This window comes from Dermacentor variabilis, chromosome 1, assembly GCF_050947875.1.
Source record: "Dermacentor variabilis isolate Ectoservices chromosome 1, ASM5094787v1, whole genome shotgun sequence".
NCBI lineage: Eukaryota > Metazoa > Arthropoda > Arachnida > Ixodida > Ixodidae > Dermacentor > Dermacentor variabilis.
Genome location: NC_134568.1, coordinates 213730359 through 213747638, shown reverse-complemented (window position 1 = coordinate 213747638; position 17280 = coordinate 213730359). Strand labels below are relative to the sequence as shown.

General features: G+C 40.9%; 1 protein-coding gene across 4 annotated transcripts in view; it reads right to left on the bottom strand.

Moving 5' to 3' along the window:
• Positions 1 to 8743: 8743 nt before the first annotated feature.
• The window catches only part of Snx16 (sorting nexin 16), a 47619-nt gene continuing 39082 nt past the window's right edge, over positions 8744 to 17280 (bottom strand). For 3 of the 4 annotated variants that reach the window (XM_075704275.1, XM_075704285.1, XM_075704295.1), the window contains one exon: positions 8744 to 17163. In XM_075704275.1, coding sequence (XP_075560390.1) covers positions 17073 to 17163 — 91 coding nt within the window. In that variant the 3' untranslated portion in view covers positions 8744 to 17072. The remainder of the gene's footprint in view (positions 17164 to 17280) is intronic. The other variant, XR_012830783.1, reaches the window with a different exon arrangement.

Genomic DNA, 17280 nt, shown 5'->3' with positions numbered 1-17280 from the left:
TCTGTAAGGTGGACTTTCACTGTTCTACCATTTGGGTCATGACACGAAAGACATTTTGTATTTCAGTCTGTTGACAGTTTGGTAAGTAGTGCATACATTGCCTGCTTTGCAGTGTTTTGGCCAGGAAGGTTCACCTGGTTGTAGTAAGGTTTGCTGCACCATTTAGACAGGAAGCAGGCAATTGATGTAAACCAGGCACCCACATTTGCAGAATACACTTTCATGTGCTCTTCAATTGTTTGGGGAAAACACAGGGAAGGCGGGAGATGGAAATTCAAGATGATGAGCAAAACAAGAATAAGGTGAAAGCGGGAGCCAACGTTTCGAGAAGTGGACTTGTCTTGAAGAAGACAAGTCCACTTATCGAAACGGCTCCTGCTTTCACCTTGTTCTCGTTTTGCTCTTCAATTATTTGTGGACATATACACGCATAAATCCTACAAGTGTTTTTGAAGTCTGGCTGCATGTCACTTTGAGATGCATGGGCACATTTTCTTCAGAACGCAGGGGTAAATAGAAATTGTTACAACTTACCATAATTTCCTTGATTGCAAGCATGCTCCCTTCAACCACCTTTTTTTTTTAGGTGGTGTGCTGTTGGTTTTAAAGTGCTAGTGCCATGCACAGGTGTGCCTTATTGCAAAGGATGGCATGGAAAGAAGGAACGTGGAATGCTTAGTTTGAGTAAATACAGGACATAGCGCTCAAGCCATCACCAAGATATGCCAAGTTGTTTTCCAGTACACTTGGTATGCTTTGACTCTTGGCTGTGGCATACGAACACATATGAGAGCCTTTATAGAGCACTTAGAAGCACTGAGGTTAAGTAATTCACATGTTTTTTATGACATGCATAAATATAACGTTCAGGCAACAGCAAATAGTGGCTGTAAGCAACCTTTCCTTGCTTTTTTTATTTTTGGTTTAAAATATGTAAGTATGACACTAAAAGCAAGTTGTGGCATGTCTACTATTGACCACCGTGTCCCTAAAGAATACCAACATCGTAAACTGCATGCCAAGTCTTCTTGTGTTTTAGTGCGTGGGTGCACAGCTTCTGAAAGTTTAGAACCCCAGGGATGCGGGTTGCTGTAAAATAAGTACATATGCCAAACTTTTCTTTGTCACGTGTGATCACGCAGCATGCATCGCACCACAATAACTGCCAATGCAGGCAATGTTGTGCAGCAAGGGCGTTTTTTTTTTTTTTTTTTTTTTTTTACTGTAGTGCTGCTTTGCGAGGGTGTTGAACATTGCAAAATTGACAGCAGCTGGTTTTGAAAGACAGGTACAAAATCGCATAATGCACAGAAGATTATAGTTGACACTCGTGTGACATGTTCACTATGCCTTGGCCGAGATGTTGGTATTCTTTAGGGACACGGTGGTCAATAGTAGACATGCCACAACTTGCTTTTAGTGTCATACTTACATATTTTAAACCAAAAATAAAAAAAGCAAGGAAAGGTTGCTTACAGCCACTATTTGCTGTTGCCTGAACGTTATATTTATGCATGTCATAAAAAACATGTGAATTACTTAACCTCAGTGCTTCTAAGTGCTCTATAAAGGCTCTCATATGTGTTCGTATGCCACAGCCAAGAGTCAAAGCATACCAAGTGTACTGGAAAACAACTTGGCATATCTTGGTGATGGCTTGAGCGCTATGTCCTGTATTTACTCAAACTAAGCATTCCACGTTCCTTCTTTCCATGCCATCCTTTGCAATAAGGCACACCTGTGCATGGCACTAGCACTTTAAAACCAACAGCACACCACCTAAAAAAAAAGGTGGTTGAAGGGAGCATGCTTGCAATCAAGGAAATTATGGTAAGTTGTAACAATTTCTATTTACCCTTGTGTTCTGAAGAAAATGTGCCCGTGCATCTCAAAGTGACATGCAGCCAGACTTCAAAAACACTTGTAGGATTTATGCGAATGTTGCTATGAAAAAAGTATCCCGAGCAAGCTGGTAAATGCAGGACCACATACTGGTGCACAGTAACTATAAACAGTGTCTGCATGCAAAATTATCTGGAACATTTTGCACAAGCCTAGCAGTGTCATTATCTACAATTACAAGAATACAGTTGAACCTCTTTGACACATGCCTAGTTACAACTTCCCATTTGCTACGTCATGGTGGTGCAGTCCCAGTAAAACGGTCTCCTGCATTTCAATCTGCCAGGTCTTATTTCCATTGGTGTTATGAAAAGCTTATTTGTGTTTGAATTGGTGGAAAATCATACAAGTGGTTGAAATGGCATTGTAGATTCCCCCATTAGCTTCTGCTGTGCGCATGCACCACCACATTCTGTCAGCTAGCCAAGGTGGTCACACCACACTGGATGGCATGAGTGCAAAGACGTCCGATTTTGCAATATCGTTTCGACAAGTTCGTGTGGCATTGTTTTCCAGTAAAACAATTGGGTATCAACTCTTCATAAAAAATTGATAAAAGGCTAATTTTAGTTTATACTGTATCACTCCCTGCACTTAAGCTTAGCTGCAGATGCGGGGGATATAAGGCCTTGCTTTATAGTGGCAGATTAAAATACAGCTTTAATATCAGCCAAGGAATTTGAGCCAGGTCAGCCATTAATGCCATTTCAATGGACTGTGTTACAAGACATGATCTTGCAATAACTCTTTTTAATGGAGCAAGCAATTGGTTTAGAACATTCTTTTCTTCCCCAAACTGTCGATGACTGGAATAACAGTTGAGTCTTACAACTCACAGTAACATTTTTGGCTTGTTTAGAGTATACCGAGGCAATATTGATGCATGCTATCATGTTATTTGCCGATTTTAGTGTATCTGCAATTTGTTATGTTCACTTTCTGCTATTCTATTTAAAAGAACTGTCCATCTGTATTTCTGCCCCGCTAAAATTTTCTGTTGGAAATGCAGTATAAATAAGTTATACATACTCGATTGTAAACTTAAGCAACAAAAGTACACTATGCACCATCTACATGAAGGTTAAAGTTGCACATGTGCTGCCGTGAAAGGGCATGCTCAGATAACATTCACAAGCTTGCAAAAACAAGCAATGTTTAAAAGATGAAGACTTTCCACGTGCAATCCTTGCCCTTTCTCAAGTTCTTCCCAAAAATGCACATACAAAATTTATAACATTTTCTTGCAATGCCACATTTTTGCACATAACATGTCCATTTGAAAAATATGTCACACATGTGCTTTACCGTTTTATACTCTGGTAAGTTTTACAGAATGTGTTCAGAAAAATTTGCAGAAGAAAACTTGTTTGAGAAACAAGCTCTTCCCTAAAATACATGCACGTTTCAAATGCAGTACATCCCACTTTGATGAAAGCCAAATGAAAGGGAACGAGCATTCCCTTTATTCAAGGTTTCATTTATGCAAGGGGCACAAAAACCTTTGAATAATGCTTTATTTTAAAAGTGTTGTGTGTTGTTATTAAGCTGGGATGCAAGAAAGGGCATAACTGTGTCCAGCTTCAGTATGTGTAGCTTATTTTGCAAAAGATATGCCGAAGAGCAAAAGGTTGCCTAGACATTCTGCGCATCCATCATGCTCCTGCACAATTTCAACTCCATGCTGTTTAGAGCTGGCTTGATGCTGTAGTGCACACTGGATCACAGCTATCCAGGTTATTGTCACAATAAACTTACGTTTCACAACCTCAATTGCAGTTACTTTAATGCAAAAAATCATTGTGATGATGTACATCACAGTGAGGATTATCACCTTTTTATAGTCACTAATTTATTGTCCACAACAAGGCAGGCAGCAGAAGGTGCACATTAAGTTAAGCTAAGCAAAAACCACGGAGGAGTAATTGACGTCGCAGCAGGGGAATATAGTATGATGGAATCACTATCTCTTGCCCTTTGCGTTACCACCTCATACTGTATTTGTAGCGCTGCTGTTTTGTATCGTGTAACAGCTGGTGAGGGTTGCATTATTTTCAGACCAAGTTCCATTTAACTGGAGCCCACAGTAAAAGAAGCCCCGCTTAACCAAAATTTGTGATTATGCATACAGGCAGCCAACTGAAGTCGGTACCAAAATTTCACTTACCTAGCACTTCAATTTAGGCTAGTTCCATTTAGACAGAATCCACTGTACAAGTGTATTAACCCTTTATGGATGAGTATTGCCTACAGGCCACACACCAGAAATTTTTTTTTTCTTGCCGAATTTTGGTACTCAGTACACAGTTTCTGGCTAAATGTCTTTGGCCAATACTTAATGACAAGTCAGCAAGTGTTGTTTGTTGGTTTAGAGCGGGACCACATGACGAGAAAGAAGTTTGGCATGCAACTCGCTTTCGTTTGAAAGAACAGTCAGAGGAGGCACACGGATGCTAGTATTCCAGCTGCAGTAGTATCACGCACATAATGTAAAGTAAATGCAATGTACACCTACAGTTCACACAACCCCTTCAGGCGGCCAGGTCCATATTTGTGGATGCATGTTTTGGCCAGTTCTCTAGAATGGCGGCCAACCAAAAGCAGCAGACACTGAGCTTCAGGAGAATTGAAACCCCTGCATGCTCAACATGCCTTGATTTCACTTCCAATGAGCTCCATACTGCTACAGACAGCCACTCTGATGAAAGTACTACCACGTTTGATGAGACGTTCGACGTGTAACGTCGTTCTGGCAGCAACTGAGAAAAATTGATCTTTCTTTGCTCGTAATGCATGCACTCAATAATAAAATTGTACATACACTTCAAGCCTGCGATTGAATTTTTAATGCAAAAATGGAGCATTACTGACTTAATTAGATTATTAATTACTCTAATTATGATGACTCATCAGAAAATGCACAAAGCATTATCCTACCACCTTGTCTTCTTGCAATGGAGTGTTGAGTGCCTTGGAATAAGTTGAGTCTCAAGTTTGCCACATTTATTATAGAGTCCTTCACAATTTGCACCTGAAGGGGCTATGACAAGAGTTATCTGTACAAGTTCCAAACAAAGCTTGGGGTGAAACACTCATTTAGTTTTTGCCTGGGGTTGCCCCTCTATGCTAAAAAAATTTTTCCGCAGAATATTTTTGTTCTTTTCATTAATTATGCTTACTCCCGGTAAATTCGGCACATATAGATGGAAAATAACTTTTTGCAGGTATTTGTACAGGATGATAATTTTTTTTTTTATGGAATTTTTGAAGATAGCTTGTTGCAGGTAACATAATTCTAGTCCTTGAGATGGATTATTCAGACAGCTGGACATTACTTGCACGAGAAATAGAAACATATATTCAACTAATTAACAAAAGTTAATTATGTTTTGAATTAGGTATATTAGGTACATATTGCAATTTAAGAATTGTAGCTGGTGAGCTTACAAGGCGTATCCATTTGGTACGAATTTACAAAATAACACCAGTTTGAAGATATGCACCATCAAACTTTCCTTAAGATGCACTGTTCCACTTTTTATCAAAGTGCGCTTTTACGCATTGAAGCACAAAAGTAACTGGAACGCCCATGTATTTCCTTCCACACTTTGGGAAATAGCTCGTAACTGATGCCATCCTGGAAATTAATTTCAAGCGGATACATCTCGCAAGCTCACTGGCTACAATTTGTAAATTGCAATATGCGCCATAACGTAATTAAGAAGTTAGTTAGTTCAATATGCATTTCAACTTCTCGTGCTAGTAGTGTAATAATAATCCTGCTCAAGGACAAGAACTATGTTGTCTGCAACAGGAGGTTTTTAAAAATTCCATAAAACTTAAAAATGATTACCCTGTATGTCTCGTCCTTAAAGGGGTTAACAAGACAATGAAGGAATGCGAGCTGCTAAATCAAATGCATGACAGCCCGACCACAACTCTGATGAACAACCTGAAATGAGTACACAAATGTGGTTTATTTCAAGCCAGCAAACTGATGGGACCTGTGGCCTCAAGTAACATATGTACAAACTACTAAGATATGTGCGCGAGCTGGGTTTGAGAACTAAGAAAGCTGCTGCACAGTTTAAGCAGTATTGTGTAAAGATATACATAAAATTTATATGTAGTCCAATCATCATGTGTAGAACTCCCAAGACTCCTAAAGGGAAATACCAGCAATTATTTTCATTATGACAAAGTGGCAGCTTTAGATTAAGTGCCTTCTGTCAAGCTAGCATAGTTGAACACACAAAAAAGAAGTTGGCACCCTTTGGAGCTTATCTTGTTCCCAGACAACAGGCGTCATCGATCTAGCTTGCCTTTGCTTTCTCCAATGCTGCGTGCTCGGTACATCCAGGTCACAAACGGGATGTACATTATTGCCACATCATTCTTGACAGGAAAGTAGCAAGTGCACGGTTCTCAAGGGGAAAACACGCACAAAGCCTGATAGATGATGCTTATTGTTTGGGGACAAGATACAAACCAAAGGGTGTAAACTTTCTTTGAGTAAATACTTATAAAAATGCATAAGTAACCTTAAATAAGCAGAAAACACAAACTGTACCAGGCAGCCCCGAGACATGCTTCTTGCAACGTCAGTCCAGATGTTACAGAGCAGGCATGCGGCAGGAACAGGACTGCTAGTCGTGACTTAATTTACAAGCTGTGTTCAACTACAATGAATTTTAAAAGCTCTTGGGGCGCATGAATCTTGGTAAATAAAAAAATGAAGGTCACATTGCTTCTGAAACCTTTATGCTCGCATATAAGCTGAACACAGTCACTCATGGCAAAAGCCTTTCACACATTTGAAAACCACTTCAGAAGAGTTCAGCACCAGTGCTGCTATTCCTATAGAGTTAGTATAACTAACTACACAAACTCTATGGCTGCTTCTGTGCTGATATCACATGTGGTAAGCACTGGGTGACCACATGAAAATCACCCACTCAAGGGCAGGGATCATGAATGTGCACACCAAGCTCTAAAATTGGTTTGCAGAAGAACTCCACAACATTCAGCTCCACAATTTGGTATACATGACTACAGTTCACATGAGAACACACAGTACAAATTTTGTTCATATATGTAAGAAACTGCCAAAGTTTCCTTTTATGATGAAAAGACCCTCAAATGCTCATAACCTGATTGGTGTACAGCAGGTGTATTCTGTATTTAATAGCAACTTTCAGGGATGGATACCTCAAGTTGTGCTAAAGTATACCTGTTAATGAATGCGATGCCTAGCTTCAAACTACATGTTCCTCAATGTGGATAACTAAAAAGTTAGTCAATGGAACTTTGATAACTCAACATTGTCTGTCATGAAAGTAATGCCTGCCTCTTGAGATATTCCACTTAATAGGTTACATTCCCACTATATGCCACAGGCTGTTTGAAAAAAATAAATTGAGGGATAAAAAAGGGAAGAAAGGGCTTTTGTTTCTAGTTTTTTCCCAAATAGTTCAGTGTAAGAATCACCACTATTTCTTTTGTCTATTACTGTGAATAAATTTGGCCTTTGTTAGGGACAAACCACCATTTCATTTCAGAGATCCTCAAGTTTCTTTTTCCCCTACTGAACATAGTGACCCATTTATCTAAAGCACTTATCTTTTGACACACTAAGTATACCTTGTTTTAACAAGTAAGCTATTAATGATTGCTCCCTGCAGGAGCCATAACACTAAGACATACATTATAGCTGCATTCTCCGTGTGCGTGGTAGTGCGGGATTCAGACGAACATTATTTGTGTTCAGGAGGTCACCGGCAAAGAGGTGCCCATCAAAAAATAAACACCCGAAATAATGAAATAGACAGAAGAAAGAAAAAAAAAACTCATCCAAGAACCAGCATATATTTTTTAAAATAAATTGATGCAGGGTTGCAAAAAACTGTAAACCCAGTGTTTCTTTTTTTTTTTTACAGAGAGCATTCCATGCCACCCTGCCGCTCCATTCAGAGCCCCTGATTTCAAGAGAACGTTTCATAGGAACCTAATTATTGTCACGACACTATTCGGTAGCTCTAGCTACGAATGTCACACTGCACACCAATGCACTGTGCACCATCAGGGTGCACAATTAATTAGTATGCACAGGGACACCAGAGAGTCAACAAATGATCCAGGAGGGAAGCAAACATAGATGCAAGTTTCTAGAAACTGGCTCTAGAAAAGCTACAACAGTACATATAGAGTGCTCTGATGCTTGGCAATTGTTTTAGGGTTCAGATGACTTTCATTAAAAAAAAAGGGGGGGGGGGGGAATGAAAAGTAGATGATGTGCTGGTACAGCTTTAAACTAACAGTTTGTGGTGTACCGAGCATCTATGTGGGTTATAGGCCACTTCCTGTGTTTGACTTACTGCTGACATTCTGCTAGCAATATTCACACACACTACACTGAATATAATGACTGCCAAATAAAATTGTTCACTCTGTGCGACCTAAAGCCCGAAACATTTTTTTTACTATTCTCAGCCAAAATGAGAGCAGTGGGGACAAAATATCATGAGCATAGGACTGCAATTTACACTTGTCAGGTGCTCAGGAAGGCTTTTCGCATACAGTAGTAATGAGAGAACTGTTTCTTCATGTCCTGGGCATGTAGCCTGAAAGAGATTCAGTGCATCATTGCACACAGATGCGCATAGAATGCCCTCTTGATTCTTGGTTACAGGCCTTTGCTACAACAAAATGCAGTCTCCTCTTGCCTTCCAAATAGTTCTATAAGCAGCCGTACCTAAAGCTCTTAAGGCACTACTGTCACCATGAATATGGCTTCAGGAAGGAGAACTTGCACTGGAGACAGGACTTGAAAAAAAGAGAAAGGCACTTACTAGCAACTTCCAAGCTTTATTGCAAGCATACAATAAATATATACCCCGATGAAAGGAAGGCAAAACCGAAAACAGAAACAAACACATGTGCATAGAGATGGACAGACAGACACGAGATTACAGAATCCGGTCGAAGAAAACCACCTAGATTTTATAAGACTAATATGCAACCTGTCATAAAGCATTTCTTTCCGTCTTGGTTTTGTCATTTTCATGTGTTTCTATATTTTTCTTTAATCTAGGTACCACCTACCGGATGCTTGAAGTAAGCATTACAGCTACCAGTCTTTAGTGCAGACATGTCTTCTACTGCTTTCATTTTCTGAAGCCATGAGCACAACCCACCACACCTGTACACTGATAATGGCTTCATGAATGATGTAATTTAAGGCAGCTATTTTCTTAGTGTTAAAAAAATATATTTCATCTTTCAGCTACACAATATGCACATATGAAATTTTAGATCTATGTTAAGCAAACGAATGCTGCCACAATCTATCAGAATTCACGATGCACTGGTATTCAATGACACAATTAATACACTGTTATGAGGGCACTGCAATGCTTTTTGAACAGGATAAGAAAATGTTTGCAATATGTAGACAGTGCTGTAAGGAATGTGCGAACAAATATTATTCCACTGCATGTAGCAGGTAGCCCACAATCTCGCATAAAAGATCGCTCGCTCTCTTCTATGGCTTTTAAGGCCCCCTTATAATGCCCCGTCTATGCTGTCATGGACCTGTATGACATCCAATAAATGCCAGCTACTAGGCGATATTCCACGATCATGAGATACACCTGAGTGAAAGGTTATGCATATGCATACAGAACACTCCAGACTTCTAGCAAACTCAAGCAGCAGCATAGTCAACACATCCCACCAATCCTGTCACCATTTCTTTGTTGCTCTCCTTTGTCAGACGCCAACATTGAAGGGCTACCATAAATGCAACACGGAAATAAGAAAAAGCAAAAAGGAGCAAAAGGCAAGGCACTGCTATTGGCACCATCCCAGTTGAGAAGAAACATTATATTAAGGAGAAATGGCAAAAGTAAACATTGTGCTTTTTCTATCTTCGTTAATAGTAGGTTCTTCTAAAACATTCCTGTGGGAATACGTTAATTAGAAAGGCATTGTGCTCACTTCAGCACATTCTCAGTTTTGAAGAGAAGTAGTTGCAGGGCCACTTTAAGAGTCGTCAAACAACAGAACACGCCTGCTGTACTGCACCTGGACAAAGGCGGAGGGAAGGTGTGTGGTGTAAATACAGCCGCCTTCTTAACAGGGGGTCTCCTTCAAAAACAGCAAACCTATTTATCCCGATTACTTCGCCATCAAGCTCTCTCGACAAGAATTTAAGCACACTGTTCGTCAGGGTGTTTGCAGTTCCAGCAGCTTTTACGGGTTTGGAGCAGCAGTAACAGAAAACAATGGAAAGGATGCAAGCTACACAGTTTTCAGTTCAAACAAACATGATTATACAGCAAAACTTGCTCAGAGTTTCACCAAAACACCAAAACTGTCCAAAATAGCTGCTCAGAAACACTGAAACATGTGATGTTTCAAAGCATCCATTTTGAAGTTTCTTTTTTACCCTACTAAAAGATGCTTGCACTCCATCAAATCAAAATGTTCGTGTGAGAAATGCACATACAAACTCTTATTAAACAGCTACAAGCATGGTCAGCATGGCTGCCGCACATAATTCACAACAGTGTGGTGGCAGCATTGAAAAGTTCGATATGTCATGCACCTAATCTGCATTAGTGAAGACAATCCAAAGTAACTCGACCTTGCAAGAAAGGGGAGTGCTTGAGCTGTTCATGTCACATTAGTTAGGCACTTTACTGATAAACAAACCAACAATGTGTGACAATAGCTTCATTCCACTAATCTTTGCTGGGCACCAGCATAGCTTCACACAAGGTCCTCCACTTGCAAATCCTTTATCAGAAGGCAACAGCTTAGTAGAAAGTTGCTTCTGACACTGCATTTCATAAAGCACCATCATAGGTCCCACCCTCATATGGCAGTACAACACATCTCATTCACATGTTCAAAGCCGCTTCACATCGCACCTTTAAACAGAGCAGGTTTTCTCAAAATGAGCTGCAAGGCACAAAAGTGCAGCTGACATTTGCTTCAGCAACAACTGGTAGAGCCATTTGAAACGGTCCAATTAACATCCTCTTGCTAACAATATGCACTAGTTGGCGACAGCCTATGAATGCAGTGGCAATTACACTGCTGTCTAACTCAGTGAATTTTTATAGATATGCCAGACAATTAGGCTCACTCATTCCTGTCACATCATGGTAGAGGCGAGCAAAGTAGTCTCTTGGGAATCATGCATTGAAGAACTGAGGTGCAGGTGAGGATTTTGTGGGTGGAGCTTGTAGTGAATTCTTAGGTAGTCGCCAAGTATAGTGCTTGCAAGAGACAAAACACTGTGTTGAAGTTAAACGAGCAGTGGCAAAATTTCCTACAGATGTGCGATTGATATGCATTGTTCATAACAAGAGCAAGCAAGAGGTGTGGTGTGGTAGATATAGCAGAATTGTGCAATGCTGCATTAGCACCCACTGCAGTGGGACATGGTGCTCTGCTGCCGAATGCAAATTTAAAAAATAAAAGACTGGGGTTTTTCGTGCCAAAACTCCTATTTGATTTGGACCACCTGGGGTCCTTTAACATGCACCTAATGCACAATAATGAAATTGACACCATGGGTGTTTTTGCATTTCACCCCCCCCCCCCCCCCCTGAAATGAAGCTGCTGCAGCAGAGATTCACTCACGCAAATTTGCCAGTTTGCTTCCCGGCGCCTGCATTTGTAAGAAAGAAATGCAAAAATATCCATGTGTCAAGATCCTGGTGCACATTCAAATACCTTAGGCGATCAGGAGCCCTCAACCAGGCTGCTGCTCATGGCCCAGATGCAGCTTTAGGGATGTAAAATCCCTGTCACTTACCATGAAGCGGTGTTCTCAATCTTAATCAGAATAAAAAAAAAATGGTTTAATTGTACATGCAACTATTGCCACCAATCAATACATAGCCATCCTCATTTCGTGTGAAGAAAAAAAAATACTATGGATTACTGAATTTTTATAAACTGCCTAAAACAGAATTCTGGCAACTGCTCACAATATGCAATTTTATTTGTCATGGGCCCCAGCCTGGCATGTTTTTTTTTGCATGCTTCCAGCCAATGACAGCTAAACTTTTGTGAACCCCTAGTGTATTGGCGGCGAGGAGTTACGGAGTCGCCATCTATCGGAAGCGCCTCGCTGGCGTAGTATGAGGGATCATGCGGCGCGCTCCTCATAGGTTTTGCTGTCAGCGCTCACTGAAAACACCACGCGCGAGCTCTCCCGGACATTTCTATAAGTACTTTCGAAACAAGAGAAGTTTCTTACTGTCTAAACAATAATCTTGGGCAAACTGAAAGCACACAATCGTTTACAGACGCTATCTCCTTACCGAATACTTACAGTGAACGCCACTGCGCGCGGTCGCCGCGATGGAGTCTCCCGAACCGGCTTCTTGCGTGAAAGGTAGGTAGACGCTGAGAGCAAACTATGTGAAATATGTTCTTATAGTGTTTGTATAACTAAATGGAGCGTAATAGTACGAAGCCTCAATGCAGCGATCGCGCAGATTCGCAGTGACCGACTGCGCGTCTGCATGCTTGTCCGCGCACTGTTTCGCTTTCTCCGCGCGCGCGTTTTCGCGCCGTGCCATGAGCTTTAGGCCGCAGAATATGAGCATTTGACAGTATACAAGCAACCATTGTTGCGTGGGCGCTATTACAGCTGTTCAAAAATAATTTCATTGTAGAGATTTCGACGCCTGTGATGTCCCGTCGCGTCGATTCAATCTTTTTTTTTCTTCTAAATTCTTTGACCTTTCAATATTATTTTTCGAGTTGCGTCGCACTGTATGTTTATCGGTGTTCTCAGCGTGCAATTTCCCGCTGCTCCTTTTTTGTAATCCGGTGCATTAATTCATAACACAAACATGACCATATGCCATGCTTTTTTTAAATGTGCTTCTTACCGCTGCCTTTCCACTCCACTGAACTTGCGAGTATCTATAGCATCGACAAGTTCATAGACCAAACCGTCATGACATTAGTCGGGCAGCGGACTCGGGCGAGCGTCCCAGTGCGCGTTTTCAGAACATCGCAGACCGGGCGCCGTAGCAGAAATCTTCCTCGCATCTGTGTTTGCTGCATACCCGAGTTGTAGCCGATGACTGTTTGCCGGTTTTATGTTTCGCGAGCCAAGCTTCACGCAGCTTCTTGTCCTGCGGCTACGTGTGAATAAGGCTGACACCGGCCTCCGTTACGTGCGTCCGGCCCTGCAGAACCGAGCAGTAGCCTACCATATATGTTGCGTGCCTTCAAAGGCAGCCACTACCTATTGTAGTGCTTTGAAGCGTTGTAACGGAGACACTCGAAGTGGGAAAATTTCGCCACTAAATGAGGACCGCAGCGTACGAGGGAATTTAAACTCGTTTTCAGCTCGCTTCGGCGCGCCCGAAGCAGCCGACGCGGCCGCTATGTCCACGTGATCCCTCCTAGCACGTCACGCCGACGGTGGCGCCAGCTTTTCCAGTGATGGAGCTCGAGGCCAATAGTACAAAGCCTCTCTCCCTTCAGCTTTGTTAAACATTTAATCAGTCTAAAATGACAAAGTCCAAGTAGCTGTCCCTGCTATTAGTAGAAATTAAGGGTAGATGTTCCTTAAATAAAAAAAAATTAAATTATGGGAATTTACGTGCCAAAACAACGATCTGATTATGAGGCATGCCGGAAATTTGGACTTTAACGTGCACCTAAATCAAAGTACATGGGTGTTCTTGCATTTTGCCCCCATCGAAATGCAGCTGCCGTGGCCGGGATTCGGTCCCGCAACCTCGTGTTTAGCAGCCCAACACCATAGCCACTAAGCAACCACGCCGGGTGTAGATATTCCTTAGATAGCCATTTTTTACATAAATAAAGTTACAATTATCAAAATTGAAGGCAATTATTGAGCCTTATGCAAGCATTCCTTTTAGAACTAGCATTCATTTTTATGTAGCTCAACTCCTCTTTAATGCGACACCCCCAAGGCACCGCCATCATCATGCTTTTTTTTTTTCATGTGCTAATCATTTCCAACAGCCATGTGATAGCTTATTTTGCTTTTGACCATAAACTAAATTTATGACATTAGGTTACAGTCTTCAATGGATGTTGTTAAAAAGAAATAACTCTAAACACCTGCATGCCAGACCAAAACTCTGTTGGAAATGCTCCCTCTCTTTAATAAACACTTATAAGATATTTCAAAGAAAGAACATATGCAAAATTTAATTAGAATGAAACTTTAAATGTGCAAAAGACTGCACGTCAATAAATTCTGGGGTTTTACATGCCAAAATCAAGATACAATTATGATGCATGCCGTAGTGGGGGACATCGGATTAATTTTGATCACTTGGGGTTCTTTAACGTGCACCCAGTGAATCATAAACAGGCATTTTTTAAATTTGGCCTCCACTGAAATGCAACCACCGTGGTTGGGATTTGATCCTGTGGCGCCGGACTTAGCAGCACAACGCTGAAGCCACTATGCCAACATGGTGGGTGGCTGCACTTTATTGCATGAAAATTAATCTGCACTGTAAAACAAGAATTTGCCCGAACACCATGCAAAGACATAACTTTTTTACTATTTTCTTGCTAAGATATCGAATGAGTGAGCTGTGCCCAACAGTAGACACTTTTTTCCCAAGTGTCTGGCTGCTGTTGACGTGGTGACTGATCCATGTTTTGAATGGTAGTTGCTAAAACATGCCCAAATCATAGTTTGTTAAACTGCCATGATTATTTTTGATCAGCTTTTTATTGTCTTGCAAAAATGCTCTTTCATTCTTTTATGCATGAAACTACGATGACAAAGCGGAATTCAATCAAAACAACAGTGCCATTAGTGATAAACTGTGACAATGATGTGATCATTCCAGTTGCAACTTCCCCTTAAAACATATACATGGAGAAAAAAAATTTCATTTCCATTGTTATGTTTATCAGTTCCATCGTAGTTCCACGATTTAGGCTTGGGCATGGAGCTTTGTGACAAAAGCATGTTTAGCAAACAAGCTATGTGGCAATGCCAGACTGTACCCACAAGTGTTCAGGCACAAAAAATCATGCTTTTTCCCATTCATATTTTAACTGATGCTGATGGTACTGTCTCAAAAGTTCGCAAGTGCTTATGTTCATAGCCAAAGTAGGCACAACAGTGGCAGCTTTGCAGTGGCAGCTCGGCTGCTCCAAGAGTATAGAGTCTCAAAAAGTGTGTCTGGACAAATTGCATAATGTGATGGCGCAAGGATGGGGTGGCACGGCTGTCGATGTCGACACAGGCAAGAGAAGTGGCCATCTCCATAGCTTGAGATGCACGAATGAGCTTTCAGGTAAATTATGAGCAATTATAACAAACTCCACTAGCATGTCTAACATTTTAGCAAAGTTGAGTTTCCAGCTGACAATAATGTTTCAAAGAATCAGATGTCAAAAGGAAAAGTAGAGAACCAGTAGCAACCGTCATGTGCACACCTGTCACACTAAAACTGTGTGCATTTTTGCACTATGCATCACAGTTTTCCACTTAAATACATACAGGTTGCCCATTCTTCTAGATCCAACCTGTGTTAGTGATTGATCTGCCACAACCAGAGCCTGCTCAGGCCATAAAGGGAGCATAAAGGAAGTGCCCTGGAAAACACAGAGGCAGATGGTACATATGGATGCAAAACAGTGGTGCCAGAAGTAAGGGGGGAAGTTGAAAGGGGAGGGCATGACTGCCACTTCACATGACGAGTGTGTTCTGTTATGATGTTGAGTGTTCTGTGTTGCTCAACCTTAAGCAGCTAAGCGATAACGAGATTCTGCAGTGCCAAAGTTGCCCGAGCACAATGAAAAACAAAGGCATAATTTTTCCCTTGTGTAGCACCCAGTATGTTGCCCACTAAACATTCTTCAATATAACTGTGTCCTAGTGTCCTATAGAGCTGAGAGGAATAAACAAGCTAGTCATAGTACTCACTAACCAGTTGGTTGGTACCGTGTATTCTGCTTCAAAATGATGAGAACAAGCAGAGAGAATGGGTAAAAAAGAAAAAGAAAAGGGGGAAGACTTCCAAATCCTTCATATCACATGTACAAAAGTGGAGGAAAAAAAAAAAGAGGCGGAAGGGTGACAAAACCCAGTTAATACTGCATAAACACTCTAAGAGTGCACAAAAATAACATAGGTAAATATGTGGTCACCGTTATCCATATATAGCTTGGTTTCTACATGTCAGCAACCACTTCTATGCTACTTTCAAAAACAAGTAGAAAAACTTCTAAAACTTTGCAATGTGTCAAAGTACACAGCTGCATGTTATTCCAGAACAGCCAGGTAGAATAAAGAAAAACATATTTACATAACAAAAGCATGTTACTCTATTAAACATGCCATTTTGGCCATTGTAGTGCAGGAAGAATGAGTAGCAATTCTCAAGTTCTAACCACCTGTTTCAGCGACTGTGGTTCAAGACAATGGAGGGTGCTACAAATTTTGTATACATGCATGGTATTTCACATGCAACTGTGCAGAGAAAAACTTCTCTACACCATGTCATGTATTTCAAAAATTTCACACACAAGATAGCTGGGTCACAGATAAAATAAAATGGCATTGCTCTTACGTAAAAGTACTCCAGTATGTCCAATGCCTCATTAAACATCAATGACAGCCATAATATTCTAGGCACCAATAAAAAAAACTAATGTGCCCTGGAGCATTTATACAAACAGCAGACACATTACAGACATGTCATACGCTTCCTGGCAAAGGTGTAATGCTGCTCTTATTTTTTCCGAGAGACTCAAAATAGACTGCAGTACTATCGCTAAAGGTGTGCACTGCTGCTACTGGGAGAAACATACCCAGGCTGACACCAATAATACAATACCATTATCTTCACACCAGCTCAAAAGCTAAGAATATTACTTTTCCATTCATATCTTTAATAAACAATCTTAAAATGGCCACTACCAGACCAATGATATGCTGCAGCATAACATACAATGAGAAGCTCGGTATCAATACTTGCGCACTAACTTCAGTTGTGTTACACATGATAGGAGACTGCAAGATTGTCCCATGTTTTCACCATGCAGCCAATTGAGAAATTGGGCAAAAATAATAATTAAAAAAAAATGTCTAATAAGGACTACTTCCACAGTACATTCCGTGCAGATTCTTGGCTTCTGCAAAAAGATCACCGAGCATCTCCGCCGCCCCCAGCTTCAGATGTTGCAGGGCAACTCTCTGGATCTTGATTGCCAGCCACTTCCTTGGAATCATCAGCCCTTTAAAGAGAGATAAGAGAAAGGCAACACTTTACACATGCAAGGCAGCAACATGTGCTGATTATGGCATAACTCGTTAAGAAAATAAGTCTATGAAGCTCCTTCTTAAAGGGACAC